The sequence below is a fragment of the Hyperolius riggenbachi genome, chromosome 4, assembly GCF_040937935.1.
Source record: "Hyperolius riggenbachi isolate aHypRig1 chromosome 4, aHypRig1.pri, whole genome shotgun sequence".
NCBI lineage: Eukaryota > Metazoa > Chordata > Amphibia > Anura > Hyperoliidae > Hyperolius > Hyperolius riggenbachi.
The window spans coordinates 64411173-64429985 of record NC_090649.1 but is presented as its reverse complement, the minus strand read 5'-3'; the positions used below and the strand labels follow the sequence as shown (position 1 = coordinate 64429985).

The following is an 18813-nucleotide window of genomic DNA, read 5'->3' as shown; positions in this document are numbered from 1 at the left end:
CTCCTCTGCAGAGGGAGGAAGAGAAGCAGGGGCTCTTCAGACAGCCAGCGAGCCACCTTTCATGCATGTGGGGGCACAACGGCTGTACTGAGCACCCTCACAGTGCTGTGCCCGGGGACAGGTCCCCTTTGCCCACCCATAGCTATGACTCTGCTGGCGCCCAAATTAACTGTTTGAGCAGCCATATGAATAACAGGACTGGCTTGAGAGAATCAGAAGTAATTTGACAAATAAAACATTTTCACATATACTTTATTTCATGATTAGACTTTACTGGATGTTTATAGGTATTTATATTTTATGATACAAAATAGTTTGTTCTTCTGGTAAGAAAGTATAAAGTCTAAAAAGGTTGTTATTTGTTTTTCTATATTGTTTAGTAGTTTTAGATTTCGCCTTGTCTTATCTGCACACGCGTTTTGTGGTGTAAAAATTGTGAAGATTGTGATGAGCTCTTTCTTGTATTTATCTCAGATTCTGGTAGATTAAGTTACTCCTCTGCATAGTGTAAATCTTGCCCTATAAGGTTCAAAAGTCAACTAATGCAGGGAATACACGGGTCGATCCGGTGGCCGATTAGCCGCTGTATCGACCCCAGCCGCGTCCCCGCGGATCGTTTGCCACTCGTCCCCGCTGGCGCTTCCTTATCACCGCTCGATTCCCTGCCGTTGTCCGCCGGCGGGGAATCGAGCGGGCGGGAGTCAAGCGGCTTGATCGGGCCAGCTGAATGTTATCAGTTGGCCAGATTAGCTGGTCGATACACGGTACATAAACCTACCGTGTATCCCCAGCATTAGAGGTAGTATCCGCACACTCCGGCAGGTGACATTCAAATGGTTTTATTGAGTAACAACAAGATGAGATATAAAAATCCTTTTTATCTTGCCTCATTGTTACTCAATAAAACCATTTGGATATCACCTGCATAGTATGCAGATATTACTCCTAAGTCGACTTTCTGCTCTTACTGGATTTCGGCACCGCATGACATGGGTGAAAGATTGTAGCGGTTTCTTCCCCTTGATCTTAGAAGGTGCGAGCCACCGCACAAATCTCATGGCGTATAGGAGGAGCTGTGAAGCCAACTGCCGGGGTGAGGTCAAGTTCTGCCCCAGGAGGGGCCTGGAAGGTGAAGTTTTGCAGTAAAGTTGTGAAGAAGAGGAACAGCTCCATTTTAGCCAGGTTCTCACCGGCACAACTTCTCTTACCTGGAAAAAAGAAATTTACCATTATATGAATCCCACTATCATGCACAAATCCAAATATATAATAGGAGAACAGGGGCGTAAAAATAGCCCCTGCAAGGGATGCAGCCAGCAGGGGGGCCCTCAACGGGAGAAGGGGAGAATCCTGTGAGGAGGGAGGTCCTGGCTCTGGGACCCTCCCGGGCCATTTTTAGGGGCAGGAGGGCGCATCGCAGGAAGGGGGAGCAGCAGGCACAAACTAAAGCGGGGGGGGGGGTCCAACTCCTCCCACCCTCACCTCAGGCTACCATCAGCGCCCCTCCCTCCAGCAACAACAGCTGGGGGGGGGAGGGCGCATCCAAAGTTTCACAGGGGGGCCCAGTGATTTCTAGTTACGCCCCTGTAGGACAGCAAGGCCAGAGTAGCCAGAGAAGAGTGCAGCAATCACCATACCAAATGTGCAGCAGCCAACCATAATTAACCTCCCTGGCGGTAAGCTGAGCTCGGGCTATGCCGCGCAGGGGGAGATCTCAGCCCCTGGTGGGGCGATTTCCATGCTGTAAAGTGCTGTGCGCGCAGCCAGCACTTTGCTAGCCGCGCGCACAGCTTGATTGCCGCCGCTCTGCGGCGATCGGCCGCACGCAGCAGTGAAAGAGGGGCCCCCCGCCAGAGCCCAGCGCTGCCCAGACCAATGAGTTCCGGGCAGCGCTATGGGCTGGATCGGGTGTGCCTGACGTCAGGACGTCGGCTGACGTCCATGACGTCATCCCGATCGTCGCCATGGCGACAGGAGAAGCCAAACAGGGGAACGCGTTATATACGCGTTCCCCTGTTTGCTATAGATGCCGGCGACGATCGCACTAGAGGGACACATGCGCCCTCTAGTGGTGTTTCATGTAGCTACCACTCTGGTAGCTTTACATGAAACAAAATTTTTTTTTTTTTTTTTTTTAAAGGATTTTTGCCAATTTGGCAAAAAAAATTAACCGCCAGGGAGGTTAATTTGGTGGAAAACCCATATTTTTTTACCTATTATTTCAGTGCCATTATTATGAGGAGCACTGTAATGGAAGGCAGTATAACAATATAACGGAGGATATTATAATTGAGGGCACCATAGCTGTGGACACTAAAACAGACTGAGTAGTACTAATGGCAGGGTATTGCAATGATGGAGACACTATAACTAAGGGAGCACTAATGGGGGCACTATAATCATGGATGCATTAAAGTGAACCTGAAGTGAAAATAAACTTATGTGATAATAAATTGTATGTAGAGTATGCATGATAAATATAACACTAGTAGTATAGAAAAGAGTCTATATCTTTATTTTCAGTTTTATAACTTAATTTTTAAGATTGCATCAGACTGCCGCAGCTACTGTTTAGAATCCACACTTTGCTTTGTTAAGATAAAAAGAAAACAAAACTTTATTGCAGTAAAACATCATTAGAATCATTATCTTACTTTTTCTCAGCTGTTTTGGCTTCTATTTACTGTTCAGGAAAGCGGACTGAATTTGACAAGCTGTCAACAAGCTCTTTTGCATTGATAACAAGTCAAACCTTTTTTTTTGTTAACTCTTGCTGTGCTGCAAAACAGGGACTTCTGATAATGTCAGAAGTCACTTAACAATTTTGACAGTACTTTTACACCTACTTTTTGATAGTTTTTCCATTGTAAAGTGCTAAAAAGTTATTTTAAATCGAGGATGAAAAAGTATCTCCTAGGAGAAAATTTTGGAGAAAAAGTAAATTACATATGGCCCTGCATGTCTTACAGATTGAATAATACATATTCATGCTGGAGGCAGTCCCCGTCCCCCCGCCCCATGCTGTCTCTGGCACCCTTTGTACTGTGCCAGTGCACCAGTAATTCAGGGAATACATAAATACCTGCAGAAAATGGCAGAAATGCTTCTTTTTTCATGAAACGTCCATTTGAATCCAGGAAATGGTTCGGGTTGAACTCGTTGGGCTTTTCAAAGTGATTCTCGTCTCTCAGCACAGACGCAAGTAGAGGAATCACGTAGGTTCCCTGTAGAGAAAAAACACAATAGGTGGGGTGCATATTACTCTACGTAAAAACAACTCCAAAACAACAGATCAACTACTAGGGTTAGTTTCACACTTTGCGTATACTGAAAAACATAGTCAGAGGGGAAAAAAGTTGCATCGTGCATGACCCCAAATTCAGTAAATTTAAGCCCCATATCAGTGCTGGCACACTTTCAAGAGAATTTTCAGGGTTGGGAGGGTAAGGGCCGCCAGTGCAGGGTAAGCTATGACGGCTCACCTTGCTGCCACTTAAATCCCTGGCGACGTAAAATACTGTCCCTTCTCTGAGTTGTAGCAACTAGGAGGGAGGATTAATTTGGGGTCCGGCGATTTTTGAAGCCTTGAATTACCCTTACGCACCCCGCACAGTATATCATTACTGCTATGGTGGCGCCTAGTTTCGTCACTTGGCGCTGCACACCATGCGCCAAAACCACCTGCTTCGATTCCCGAGGCTACACAGACTGAGCTACAACTTATTTATAAATATATAAAGATGGAGGAGGCATCCCAATAAAAATGTTTATTTGTTGAAAAGTTGCCTGGAGGTAGGAGGTGTAGTTCATATTAACACGTTTCGTGGGTCTTTGCCTGCTTCTTAACCCAGCTTTCAATAAAATTTAAAGCAAATTGTTTACAAACCTTTGAATGGCCCCATACATTTTCCATCAATTCCAATACTATGTATTACTAGTTCAGGGCCGGATTTTTTACTTTTTACAGCCCAAGGACACTATTATCAACTGCCCCTGGACAGACAACATGGCAGGGATTAGACTGTAATCTCCTCTGAGTACCGTTAGTGACATGATGGGAGAGATTAGACTGTAAACTCTTCTGATAATATTTAGTGACATGATGGCAGGGATTGCATTTTACACTCATCTAAGGACAGTTAGTGACACAATGGCAGGAATTACATTGTAAGGTCCTCGGTAAGTGGCACGTTTCTTTGAATGATAGGCAGCTCAGAAACCACTATAAGTGCCCAATTGCTGCTCATTCATCCCCAAATGCCACACCCAGTCATGGGTACCCACCCACCACCATGTGCTAGTTCTGAGAAGCAGGGTAGCTGCGGAGTGCGGACCAGCTCTGGCTGCTATTAGGAATAGCATGGTCGGGCATTCACCTGACTGCTGCAAATGTTCGTCAGGCTAACTGCCAGTGCCAGCCACAGCCCGCCCCTTGCCTTCCTAGTGCCATAGGCCATGGCCTTTGTGGCCTTGCTTGAAATCCGGCCATGTTACTATTATCTCTAGTTCTGTCTAACTCATCTGTTTATCTCTGCTAGTAAGTCAGGAAGATAGCACTGAACTAGCTGTGCTGGTTACCTTTGGTATGACATAGCCCTTAAGAGTGACATCTTGGGTCATGGCATATGGAAGGTTTAAGGGTACAATGTTGGCAAATCTTTGGATCTCGTGTAGGACAGCATCTGTATAGGGCATTTCCTTCCGATGGTCCATCTGGGGAACTGCAGACCCGATAACAGTCTCTATTTCATTCTGGATGTTTTCTGTAATCAACAATCATACTTTTGGTCAAAAGACACTTCAGCAATGTTTGGTGTAGTCGCTGCGGAGTTATCTGTGCTGTAAACAAACCCTAATAGCCACCCAGAGTTAATGATTCTGCTGCACATGTCGACACAAAAGGAAAAGTAAGTATTAAAAAGTTTTTGTACATCAATTTCAAATGTTAGGCTTGAATCAAACTGTGTGCGTTGCATAATGCATGCAGTTTAATATATGTGGACTACAATACACACTGGGCGTGTTATACCATACACGTTAATTCCAAACCTGCAAACAACAAGTTAGAATAACACAATCCATTACGAGATAGACACGTGAATAGGCCCATAGAATTGTATTGGCATTTAACTGACGTGTAGAATTATTCCGCAATGCCACGGTATAGTGTGAATGCACCCTGAAGAGCAGTGATACTCCGATTTCAGAAGCTATCATATAAATTCTCAATGACAATGAGGACAATCCGTGTCCCGTCATACGCTAACCTTTACCTGGGGAGTTGGGAACAACAATTTTTTGTAGACGGTTATCTGGACCATATCCTCACTGGTGCAGATATGTTGACGATATATTTGTTATGACCTCCTGATGCCTAACCCTAAAGCGCCCTTTTTGACACCTAATGCTAAAACCTCCCTTCCTGGTGCCTAACCCGGAAACCCCCCTTCCTGTTGCCCAACCCTAAAACCCCCTTCTTGACGCCTAACCCTAAAACCACCATTCCTGATGCCTGACCCTGAAACCCCCCTTCCTGACGCCCATCCCTAAAACTCCCTTTCTTGACATCCAACCCTAAAACACCCCTTCTTGATGCCTAAGCCTAAACCCTCCTTTCCTCATGCCTAACCCTAAAACCCCCCTTCCTGATGCCTAACCCTAAAACCACCTTTCTGACACCTAACTTTAAAACGCACCTTCTTGACACCTAACCCTAAAACCCTTCTTGACGCCTAAACCTAAAACCACCATTCCTGATGCCTAACCCTAAACCCCACTTCCTGACGCCCAACCCTAAAACAGCCCTTCTTGCCATCTAACCCTAAAACACCCCTTCTTGATGCCTAACCCTAAAACCCCCCTTTCTGATGCTCAACCCTAAAGCCACGTTCTTCACACCTAACTAGTGGTGCTCATCTGGATTCCAGATATCCTAACTACCCAGATAATCTGAACTTTTTCAGCTATCGGACTTCAAATTCGGATTCCGGATTTCTTTGCAAATCCGAATAGCACTATCCGGGTAACGCGGATATTTATACGCAATATGGATATCTGGTCGGATATCCGGTGGATATCCAAAATCGGATACTGTAACCATGGAGATGATGTCATTGAGCCAATCAGAGGGCTCCCAGCAGAAGCCCTAGCAACCAATCACAGAGGGGAACACTGGCCAGCCCTCCTGACCTCACTGAGCCAATCAGAGGGCTGCCAGCCTAAGTCCTAGTGCCCAATCACAGAACGGAACCCTGGCCAGCCCCCCCCCCCCCGTATATAAGGAGGGGTGCCATGATGAGAAATCTCATTGTTGCTTGTGTGGCTGCTCACTGAGAGACATGCTCCAGTCCTGCTGTCTGGCCTAGCAAGTGCTGTATACCTCATAAACCTAAAGCTTTTCAGTGATTAACACCTTCATTATCACTACACTATTGTTCTATTGTTTATTAGGTAGCTAGCTTGATTTCATTCAGTGACAGTCAGAGTTTGTGCTGCAGGCCTGCAGCAGCTGCAATTAGGTCCTGTGTTTGTGTGTGCTGTGCACAGAGGAGAACAGGCCTGCTGCTAGCCTGCTATTAGCCACAGCATAGGTTAGGGAATAGGATTACTGTGTTATTGTGTAGTTAGTACTGCAGTGCTAGTTAGCTGTTAGAGTAGTACTACTGTGTTAGCTTACTACAGATCACTGCAGTTCTGCTGTGCTGAGCAGTGTCAGTGTGACAGTTAGTGTGCACTGTTTTCTCCTGTGCTGTCTGTCACTCCGTGCTGATTTGCTTTAAAGTCCAACCCCAATTTTAATAAAGTACAAGTACCCCACATCATCTGGCTGGAGCTGGCAGTGGTCAGATTTGGAGCACCAGAATCCCCTCTGCCATCCCTGCCGACACTGAGGCCTGTTCAGGCAGCCAGTCCTCACTCCTCAGTGGCCTCCTCTGCTCCCTATACCGCTTCCCGTGCAAGCAAAAACCGCCGCCAGACCCTGTTGGGCGAGTCTTTCCCTGTTGTTGGCAAGAGGGGGACAGGTGGACATGAAGTGGCTGGGACTCACTATGTCTGCCTTACCACCCTTTACCACCACCACCACAACCTCCTGGCTCCTCCTGATTGTTAACTATTACTAACTAAGCCGCCTGGTTCACAATTTTTTTAGAGCCGCGGTACCAACGTACACGTGCCACGTACACATGCCATGTCCGGCATGCTCCTCCTGGCACATGTTACACCTGCTGCTTCTGCATTGCCCTGCTCCTGCTGCATGTGCTGCTCCCACCACCAGGGTGCCACAGGCCACTGCTGCTGCTACCACCTATATTGAACCTAAAACACAATTGCTGCATAATTTTTTGGAGGTGTCTAGGCTGAAAACTGTCATGTCCCAGTTGTGCGGTTGGACTTTGGACACAATGTGGGCTGCACGACCGTTGTCTGAAACCTAGTCCTGATGTTAATTTACAGCCATTTTTTTTTTATTTTTTATTTATTTTATTTTTTTAAGTCCCCACATAATCAATTAGTGTTTTCTTTAAAAAAAAAAAAAACATGATGTCACATGCCTCATTTACCCTAAAAAATGCTTTGGAAGGCCACTTCCAGTTTTCTATCTGGATATATGAATCCGCCCGGATATCCCGCATGTACGCGGATACCACAAAGTTCGGATTCAGATATCCGATTCGGATCCGGATATCTGGGTATCCAGATCCGGATCAATTTGGATTTTAAAAAGGGGTATCCGAGCACCACTGCACCTAACTCTAAAAAACCCCTTCTCGATGCCTAACCCGGAAACCCCCTTTCCTGATGCACAACCCTAAAACCACCTTCCTGACACCTAAACATAAAACCCTCCTTCTTGACACCTAACCCTAAACTCCCCTTCTTGACACCTAACCCTAAATTCCCCTTCTTGATGCCTAACCCTAAAACCCCCCTTCCTGACGCCCAGCCCTAAAACCCCCTTTCTTGACACCTAACCCTAAAACCCCCCTTCTTGATGCCGAACCCTAAAACCACCATTACTGATGCCTAACCCTGAAACCCCCCTTCCTGATACCCAGCCCTAAAATCCCCCCTCTTGACATCCAACCCTAAAACACGCCTTCTTGATGCCTAAGCCTAAACCCCCCTTTCCTCATGCCTAACCCTAAAACCCCCCTTCCTGATGTCCAACCCTAAAACCACCTTCCTGACATCTAAACATAAAACCCCCCTTCTTGACACCTAACCTTAAATTCCCCTTCTTGATGCCTAACCCTAAAACTCCCCTTCCTGACGCCCAGCCCTAAAACCCCTCTTCTTGACATCTAACCCTAAAATACCCCTTCTTGACACGTGACGTAACCCTAAATCCCCCCTTCTTGATGCCTAAACCAAAACCCCCTCCTTCCCGATGTCCAACCCTAAAACCACCTTCCTGAAGCCCAACCCCCTCCCCTTTCCTAAACGTATAATGTTAAAAACGATACATTTCAAAATAATAATTTTCAAAAATGAATAATTTGTAAATACAAAACATTAAAAATGTCAAAAACTATAAAGTTCTAATTCTCAAAACGATAATCATTGCACGCCAACATCTCTGCTTTGAGTGCCTAATAGCTAGTGTTGGGCGAACAGTGTTCGCCACTGTTCGGGTTCTGCAGAACATCACCCTGTTCGGGTGATGTTCGAGTTCGGCCGAACACCTGATGGTGTTCGGCCAAACCGTTCGGCCACATGGCCGAACTAAGAGCGCATGGCCGAACGTTCCCCGAACGTTTGGCTAGCGCTGTGATTGGCCGAACGGGTCACATGGTTCGGACCCGAACGCGCTCTGATTGGCCGAACTGTCACGTGGTTCGGGTAAATAAATACCCGAACCACATCATATCTCCGCCATTTGTCTGTGGGTTTAGCTTTGAGTAGGCAGGCAGGGTAGTTCGCGCTCCAGCCACGCTAGCCAGGGTCCCCCCAGTCATTGTGTGTCGCTGCTGGGAACAGTAGTACACCGCTCGCTCAGCCACACTATATAGCATTGTGTTTACTGCCACTCTGTGTCTGCTGGGAACAGTAGTACACTGCTCGCTCAGCCACACTATATAGCATTGTGTTTACTGCCACTCTGTGTTCCTCGCTCAGCCACACTATATAACATTGTGTTTACTGCCACTCTGTGTCTGCTGGGAACAGTAGTACACTGCTCGCTCAGCCACACTATATAGCATTGTGTTTACTGCCACTCTGTGTCTGCTGGGAACAGTAGTACACCGCTCGCTCAGCCACACTATATAGCATTGTGTTTACTGCCACTCTGTGTACCTCGCTCAGCCACACTATATAGCATTGTGTTTACTGCCACTCTGTGTCTGCTGGGAACAGTAGTACACTGCTCGCTCAGCCACACTATATAGCATTGTGTTTACTGCCACTCTGTGTACCTCGCTCAGCCACACTATATAGCATTGTGTTTACTGCCACCTGTTTATTGAACCTCTCATCTGTATTACATTTATGACTGCATGGCGGCAAAAAGCATTGCTATATCCGCACGCTATTTGTCCTCATGCAAGGCCTGGGATGTTGTGTCTCAAAAAGCGTGGCCTTCTCCTCCTGCGCCTCCTCCTGTTCCATCACGTGTGCTGCTGCTGCTGCTGGCCTGGGTTAGCGTTTCCGGTCCCTGTTTATTGAACCTCTCTCATCTGTATTACATTTATGACTGCATGGCGGCAAAAAGCATTGCTATATCCGCACGCTATTTGTCCTCATGCAAGGATGGATGTTGTGTCTCAAAAAGCGTGGCCTTCTCCTCCTGCGCCTCCTCCTGTTCCATCATGTGTGCTGCTGCTGCTGCTGGCCTGGGTTAGCGTTTCCGGTCCCTGTTTATTGAACCTCTCATCTGTATTACATTTATGACTTCATGGCGGCAAAAAGCATTGCTATATCCGCACGCTTTTTGTCCTCATGCAAGGCCTGGGATGTTGTGTCTCAAAAAGCGTGGCCTTCTCCTCCTGCGCCTCCTCCTGTTCCATCACGTGTTCTGCTGCTTGTGCTGGGTTAGCGTTACCGGTCCCTTTTCCTGGAACCTCTTCTCTGTATTACATTTATGACTGCATGGCGACAAAAAGCATGTTACCTGTGCAAAGAAACATGACATTTTCCACATTTAAAAGACAGTTTTTCCTTTGAAACTTTACAATCAATTTTCTCAAAAACTATAAGCTCTTTTTCAAATATTTTTTTCCTCTTGTTCCCACTCCCAAGGTGCACATACCCTGCAAATTTGGGGTATGTAGCATGTAAGGAAGCTTTACAAAGCATGAAAGTTCGGGTACCCATTGACTTCCATTATGTTCGGAGTTCGGCGCGAACACCCGAACATCGCGGCGATGTTCGGCGAACGTTCGCGAACCCGAACATCTAGGTGTTCGCCCAACACTTCTAATAGCCAATATTTGCATTAGCGCCTGTGGGGCGCCCAAATCGCCCATTAGCTGCTGGGCGCCCAAATTTACTGCTTCTGAAAAAAATACCTCGAAATACCATTTCTGGGTGGTCTGCCCCCTCCTTAATTTGCATTATTGGGGTCTTCATGTTATTAGGCACTTACTTTGGATTTCAGGGTATTTCATCATCAGGAGGAGCCCCCATCGCAGAGTAGTTGATGTCGTCTCCATTCCAGCAGCAAACAACTGTAGAATGAGCATTGTTAAATTTTCATTGTGGAAAAAGTTGTCAGGTTTCTCCTGGGAGGAAAAAAGAGATGATTTATCTCTCCTTATTTTTCTTGTTTTTTTGCAAAGCTCAACCAAACATGGTTCTATATGTATTGATTGTTCTGATCAGTTTTTTGGCCACTGTGGTCTGTCCGGATTCCGAATATCCAAACTACCAGGATAATCCGAACTTTTTCCGCTATTGGACCCCGAATTCAGATTTAGAGTTGGGCCGAACGGTTCGCCTGCGAACGGTTCCATGCGAACTTCAGTGGTTCGCGTTCGCGTCCCGCAGGCGAACTTTTGCGGAAGTTCGGTTCGCCCCATAATGCACCATGAGGGTCAACTTTGACCCTCTACATCACAGTCAGCAGGCCCAGTGTAGCCAATTAGGCTACACTAGCCCCTGGAGCCCCACCCCCCCTAATACAAGGCAGGCAGCGGCGGCCATTACGCTCACTCGTGTGCCTGCGTTAGTGAGAGTAGGGCGAGAACTCACCACTGCATACCTGTTCAGTGAACCCACCACTGCATACCTGTTCTGTGAACCCACCACTGCATACCTGTTCTATGAACCCACCACTGCATACCTGTACTGTGAACTCATCACTGCATACCTGTTCAGTGAACCCACCACTGCATACGTGTTCAGTGAACCCACCACTGCATACCTGTTCTGTGAACCCACCACTGCATACCTGTTCTGTGAACCCACCACTGCATACCTGTACTGTGAACTCACCACTGCATACCTGTTCAATGAACCCACCACTGCATATCTGTTCAGTGAACCCACCACTGCATACCTGTTCAGTGAACCCACCAATGCATACCTGTTCTGTGAACCCACCACTGCATACCTGTTCTGTGAACTCACCACTACATACCTGTTCAGTGAACCCACCACTGCATACCTGTTCTGTGAACCCACCACTGCATACCTGTTCTGTGAACTCACCACTGCATACCTGTTCAGTGAACCCACCACTGCATACCTGTTCAGTGAACCTGCCACTGCATACCTGTTCTGTGAACCCGCCACTGTATACCTGTTCTGTTCAGTGAACCCGCCACTGCATACCTGTTCTGTTCAGTGAACCCGCCACTGCATACCTGTTCTCGCCATGGTGCGCACCAGTCCAGCACGGCCGTCACTACACAAACAGCTGTTTGCGGTACGTTACACGGTGAGTTTGGTGTGTCAGTGTGAAGCAGTACCTTAATTACACTACCTGATTGATGTATACACATGCAAGATGTTTTAAAGCACTTTAGGCCTGTCATTTAGCATTCAATGTGATTTCTGCCCTTAAAACGCTGCTTTGCGTCAAATCCAGATTTTTCCCGGGGACTTTTGGCATGTATCCCACTCCTCCACCTGGGGGTCCATGTGTTAGACCCCTTGAAACATCTTTTCCATCACTTTTGTGGCCTGCATAATTTTTTTTTTTCAAAGTTAGTATCCCCATTGAAGTCTATGGCGGAAGTTCGCGAACCCGGTTCGCGAACCTAAAATCGGAGGTTCAGCCCCACTCTATTCAGATTCTGGATAGTTGGCCAAATCTGGAATGTGATACCCGGATTTACAGCGGTATCCAGATAGTAATTCGGATATCCGGGTCGGATATCCGAATCCAGATAGCGTAACCAGGGAGATGACGTCCATGACGTCATTGAGCCAATCAGAGGGTTCCCAGCAGAAACCCTAGCAACCAATCACAGAGGGAAAATCTGGTCAGCCCCTCCTGTATATAAAGTCGCGGCCATGATGAGAAAAATCGTTCTTGCTTGTGACTGCTCACTGGGAGACATCTCCGGTGCTGTTTGGCTAAGCAAGTGCTTTATACCGTGAGAAAACCTAGCGTTTTTGCACATAAACACTGACCTGTACTATACACTCTTTTATTGTTGTTTAGTTACCTAGCTTACAGGTATATTTTGATTTTAGGTAGTGTGTGTGACAGTCTCTGTGCTGCAGCAGCTCTGCTAGTTAGGTGTCTGTGTCTGTGTGTGCTGTTGTGCACACAGGCTAGACCTGTGCTATTAGCCTTAGCTACAGTATAGGTTAGGCAGGCATGGGCAAACTTGGCCCTCCAGCTGTTAAGGAACTACAAGTCCCACAATGCATTGCAGGAGTCTTACAGCCACAGTCATGACTCATAACGACAAATGCATTGTGGGACTTGTAGTTCCTTAACAGCTGGAGGGCCAAGTTTGCCCATGCCTGGGTTAGGGAATAGGATTGCTGTGGTATTGTGTAGTTATTTAGTACTGCAGTGCTAGTTAGTTGTTAGAGTAGTACTGTCTGTGTTAGCTTACTACTACAGATTACTGCATTTGTGATGTGCTGATGAGTGTCAGTGTGCACACTGTCTTCTACTCTGCTGTCTGTCACTCCGTGCTGATTCATTAAAGTCCAACACCGATTTCACCGATTTCAATAAAGTATAAGTACCCCACATCCATCTGGTGACATCATCATCACACAAACTTGTGCTATGTCTGCTGGCACTGGCAGCCGGGGGAAGGGCAGCAAGGCCAAGAAGAGAGGGAACATTGCTGGCACCGTCAGCAGTTCTGCCGCGTCAGTGTCCATTCTGCCGCTAGCCACTGGCCGTGGACGCACTGAGCGCCCAGCTGTTAGGGGGAGTCACGCTGCAGAGTAGCGGCCATTTTTCAGCAGGGTCAGCGGCGCAAATTGGAGGAGAAAGACGCCAAGCCTGTGATGCAGCTGATGGTGGATGAGCAGGCCACCACCAGGTCTACAACAGAGAGCTCCACCCCCACCACCATTCCTATTCACAGGAGCAGCAGCAGCCACCCAGCAGTGCATGGGGACTCGTCGGTCATCATGTCGACCCCAGCAGTCAGCCTACCCTCAGTCAGCGCGCTTTTTAGTCCAGGGCTGTGACCACTGACTTTGAGGAGAATATTCTGGGCACAATGGGGTATGTGGAGGAGTCATAGATGGTGACGTTGATTGTTGAGGGGTCCTTGCCTGATGTGTCAGCAGAAGAGGAGTTTGGGGGGTCATCAACATCCCAGCAGTTGTTTGAGGAGGGGGAGTATGATGCTGATAATGATGACGAGATGAAAGAGGGGGATGTTAGCTCTGACTCTGAGGAGGAGGATGCGTTGGTGGATCTGGCACAGAGGATCAGCATTGCAGACATTGGCAGGAGCAGCAGTGGGCATGGAATGCGGGACCTACAACCTGCTGCTTCATCTTCTGCCGCTACCACCAGCCGCACCACTCAACCCCAGGCCCCAACCACCGCAGGGGGAAAAAAAAACAGCAGCAGCCTATTCAAGGCGTAAGGGAAAATTCCAATCCCCAATCTGGCAGTTTTTTGATCTGCCCTCAGTGGACAGCCAGTTTGTCACTTGCAATGTGTGCCAGATGAAGTTGAGCAGAGGTTGTAACTCCTCAAACTATGGCACCTCCAGCTTCATCAACCATCTGGCCATAAAACATTATCACGAGCACGAGGAGTTCAAGAGGCTGAAGGAAGCTGGCGCTGGCAGTGTTCAGACCAAAAGCACCATCAGAACCCCCTTTGCCACTCCTGCTGACACTGAGGCCTGTTCAGGCAGCCAGTCCTCAGTTGTCTCCTCTGCTCCCTCCTCCTCTTCCCGTGCAAGCAAAAAAAGACACCAGACCCTGCTGAGCGAGTCCTTCGTGGTCAGGGCTCAGACTCCCGGCAGCCGTCGCATCCGCCCACTGAATGGCCTGCTTGCACGGGCCATGTCCTCCCAGCTCCTCCTGTACTTGAGTTGTTGTGCAGGAGGGGAGCGACATGCGAGTGCGCCCGCAGTGCGCAGCGCAATATTGGCAAATTCCGAGCCGGCACTATTTTGCACGCACGGCCATCCCAGCACTGCACCGCTTCGTGATGGCCAATGTGCAATGTGGCCTAGACCATGCGGTGAGTGAGACTCATGGTCAAGCCGGTTCGGGACAGGCCGGTACCTTTCTTTCACCGTGCACTGGTTCAGTTTGGTGGAAGGGGGTGAGGAGGGGACAGTAGCACTGGGCACAGCAGCAATACAGTGGGTGGTGCCACCCCCGCAGCAGGGTCAAGGGAAGTGCAGTAGGTTCCTCTGATCTGGTTCCACCCACTGCCAAATACCCCCGCCTCAGCAGCAGTGTGAAGGCCCGCCACAGCCAAGCGTTGCTGGCGATGGTCAGCCTGGGGAAACACAGAGTGACAGCAGACCACGTCCTGGAAAAACTCCAAGAGCAGGAGAGACGTTGGCTGACCCCCAGAGGCCTGAAAGTCGGAGAGGTGGTGTCCGACAATGGGGCCAACCTGGTTGCCGCCATCCACCGGGGTGACCTCACCCACATCGTCTGTCTGGCCCACGTCCAGAACCTGGTGGTGCAGACATTTCTGAGCACCTACCAGAAGATGGACATACTTTTGAAATCGGCTGGGAAACCGGTGGGTCATTTCCGCCACTTGGGTGGTGCCTCACCGTCCCTGGAAGGCGTGTAAAAGGAGCTGAACCTGTAAAGGCACCGTCTCATCATAGACGTTCCAACATGCTGGAATATCACCCTGGCCATGTTGGAACGTCTGGTTGAACAGAGGCAGGCTGTTAACCAGTACCTGGCCACAGCCACCGCGGACACCACTGTGTTCGGAACCGGCACCACCCACCTCCCGGACATCATCCTCAGTGCTGAGTGGGGAAAAATGCAGCTGGTGTGCTTGGTGCTGGCACCCTCCTGGAGACCACCAACATGGTCAGCCGGGACCGTGCATCGCTGTGTGAGTGGGTGACCATGGTGTGCATGCTGGACAAGGCCCTCTATGCTCTGCTGGAAGTGGGAGAGACAGCCTTGATCCAGCAGGAGCAGCAGCCACCTGCACAGTCCACCTCTGTGCAGCAGGAGGAGGGGGAGGACTTGCAGTTGGAGGAGTTGGAGGTCCCTGAGCTTGAGGAAGAGGAGGTACAGCCAAGTGCAGCTGCAGTGGTGTGGGGGGTGGAGAGAGCAGGAGGAGGCTCAGGAATCAGAGGAGGAGGACAGCACTGTCAGCTCTGGGGGTGATGATTATGTGTCAGCAGAGATCGGAGCCCTCTTCCCCATGGCAGCGCACATGCTGCAGTGCCAGCGCAGTGACCTAAGGGTGAAGCAGATGCGTGCTCGGGAGGACATCTGGATCACCCTGATGCTGGACCCACGGCTGAAGGGGAAGCTGCATCGGTTCGTGCCTGCAGTAGGAGACTCTGTGCGCTGAATGAGGGGCTTGCAGCGGTCCCTGGCTTGGTGCTTGGAGGAAGCCTTCCCCCAGACTTCCACCTCCCTGCTGTCACAGTCCAGTCAGCACAGCAGCAGGTGCCTGCGTCCAGCAGCAGCAGGTGCCCAACAAACCTGCTGTCCCTCACAAAGGCGCTCTACATCATGCCGGTACAGATGCCGACTGAGGAGGTGCCTGCAGCAGCATCTGGCTATTAAAGCCAGAACCAGCGCCTGACCCAGATGGTGGCAGACTACATGGGGTCCTACAGCGGGCTTGACAGTGACTCCCCTGTGGACCCCTTGGATTACTGGGTCAAGCACCTGGATATTTGGAGCGAGCTGGCGCCTGGAAGTCCTTGCTTGCCCCCCTTCCAGCGTGCTGTCCAAGAGGTGCTTCAGTGCGGCTGGTGGCGTGGTCACCGAGAAGCACTCTCGTCTGTCCACCCAGTCTGTGGACAGACGTTTCTCAAAATAAACCAGGCTTGGGTGGTTGGTGAATTCCTGACCCCTGTTGTTGGCAAGAGGGGGACATGAAGTTGCTGGAAATCACTAATAAGCCTGGTTCAAATTTTTTTTACAGCCGTCGTACCAACACACTAGTTGCCATGGTCTATTTAAACACAATTGCTGTGTAATTTTTTTGGAGGTGTCTGGGCTGATAACTTTGCTGTCCAAGTTGTGGAGAGGACCAAACTGCGGAAGTATGACCGCTTCCTGGAACCTCCCCTTTGTAATGTTTTAACTATGCCATGGTACCAACACTAGGTGCCATGGTGAACTATCTAAACACAATTGCTGTGTATTTTTTTGGAGGTGCCTGGGCTGATAACTATGCTGTCCGAGTTGTGGGGAGGCCCCAACTGCGGCAGTATGACCGCTTCCTGGCTGGAACCTCTCCTTAGTAATGTTTTAACTGTGCCGTGGTACCAACACTAGGTGCCATGGTGGAATATCCATGCTTCCTGCCACACGTTACACTTCTTCTCCTCCTCCTATCTCCTGCTGCCTATGCTACTCCCACCACCAGGGTGCATCTACTTACTCCTCCTGTTGCTCCTGTCTGTGGTACCCACCACCACCAGGATCCACACAGAACTATATCTTCTGCTGCCACTACCAGCTACTACGCCACTACAATAGCTGCATCTACCTACTCCTCCTGCTGCTCCTGTTTGTGGTACCCACCACCACCAGGGTCCACACAGAAATATATCTTCTGCTGCCACTATCAGCTACTATGCCACTACAATAGCTGCATCTACCTACTCCTCCTGCTGCTACTGTCTGTTGCACCCACCACCACCAGGGTCCACAAAGAAATATATCTTCTGCTGCCACTACCAGCTATTACGCCACTACAATAGCTGCATCTACCTACTCCTCCTACTGCTGCTGTCTGTGGTACCCACCACCACCAGGGTCCACACAAAACTATATCTTCTGCTGCCAGTCTGCCACTGCCATCAGCTACTACGCCACTACAATAGCTGCATCTACCTACTCCTCCTGCTGCTCCTGTCTTTGGTACCCACCACCACCAGGGTCCACACAGAACTATATCTTCTGCCACTGCTACCAGCTACTACGCCACTACAATAGCTGCATCTACCTACTCCTCCTGCTGCTCCTGTCTGTGGTACCCACCACCACCAGGGTCCACACAGAACTATATCTTCTGCTGCCAGTCTGCCACTGCCACCAGCCATTACACCACTACAATAGCTGCATCTACCTACTCCTCCTGCTGCTGCTGTCTGTGGTACCCACCACCACCAGGGTCCACACAGAACTATATCTTCTGCTGCCAGTCTGCCACCAGCTATTATGCCACTACAACTGCTGCATCTACCTACTCCTCCTGTTGGTCCTGTCTGTGGTACCCACCACCACCAGGGTCCACACAGAACTATATATTCCGCCACCAGCTACTATGCTACTACAATAGCTGCATCTACCTACTCCTCCTGCTGCTCCTGTCTGTGGTACCAACCACCACCGGGGGGGAGGAAACATCTGTTTGGGGATGCCACCATGAATCCCCCAAGGGTTCCGACCCCATCTTCTCCTGGGCACCAGAGGTGGGGGAAGAGCACCTCTCTTCCTGGACTGGAGCGGGATGGGGCGCTCACACGACTGGGATGCACATGCATAGAATGCCCCAGACCGGAGGACTTTTGGGAATGAATTGTGGGTGATCCAGGCAGCGGGGAAGGACAGCGAGGGAGCAATCAGCCTGCAAGGAGGTGGCGGGAGCCTCAGGTATGTATATATATATTTTTTTTTTAAATCACCCCATCTCAGGTTAACTTTAACTGTAAAAATGTGGCACCATTGACTTAAATGCAATTTAGAAAAAAAATCAGGTTCTTTGCCAAACAACACAGGCCTGTTCAATCGAATAGCCAGTCAATCGAAAACAGACTTATTTGACCATCACCATGGGCAAAACAATAGGGGATGCAGCCCATGCTCCCCTCCAGCTTCTAGCTATACAAGTGCAGCGAGCGGAGCGGCGGGCAGCGGCAAGCAAACATACCTTTCGTGCGTTCCAGCGCGGACACTTCTCGCTCTAGTGACTGACGCGACTTCCTGTATAAAACAGGAAGTCGCATCAGTCACTAGAGCAAGAAGCGTCCGGACGCACAGAAGGTATGTTTGCCTGCCGCTGCCTGCCGCTCCGCTCGCTGCACTTGTATAGCTAGAAGCTGGAGGGGAGCACAGAGGGGAAAGCCCGAGGTGAGGGAGGGGGGGAGACCTTCCCCTCTCCCCGCCGAGTGTGGCCATAGCTTTCCCCTCATGGTGCGACCCCTCCAGACTCCCAAAATAGCCATGAGTGGGCCCTGGGGGGAGGGGGGCCTGCTCACAATTTCTGCAGGG

The 18813-nt window shown here is 49.4% G+C and overlaps 1 protein-coding gene across 1 annotated transcript in view; it reads right to left on the bottom strand.

Annotated features, from left to right (window-relative positions):
* Positions 1-235: 235 nt before the first annotated feature.
* Positions 236-18813, bottom strand: part of LOC137571252 (cytochrome P450 2K4-like) — a 51032-nt gene continuing 32454 nt past the window's right edge. The window contains exons 7-10 of the mRNA XM_068280128.1: positions 10586-10721; positions 4579-4763; positions 3083-3224; positions 236-1208 (exon numbers count right to left, since the gene is read on the bottom strand). Coding sequence (XP_068136229.1) covers positions 1027-1208; positions 3083-3224; positions 4579-4763; positions 10586-10721 — 645 coding nt within the window. The 3' untranslated portion in view covers positions 236-1026. The remainder of the gene's footprint in view (positions 1209-3082; positions 3225-4578; positions 4764-10585; positions 10722-18813) is intronic.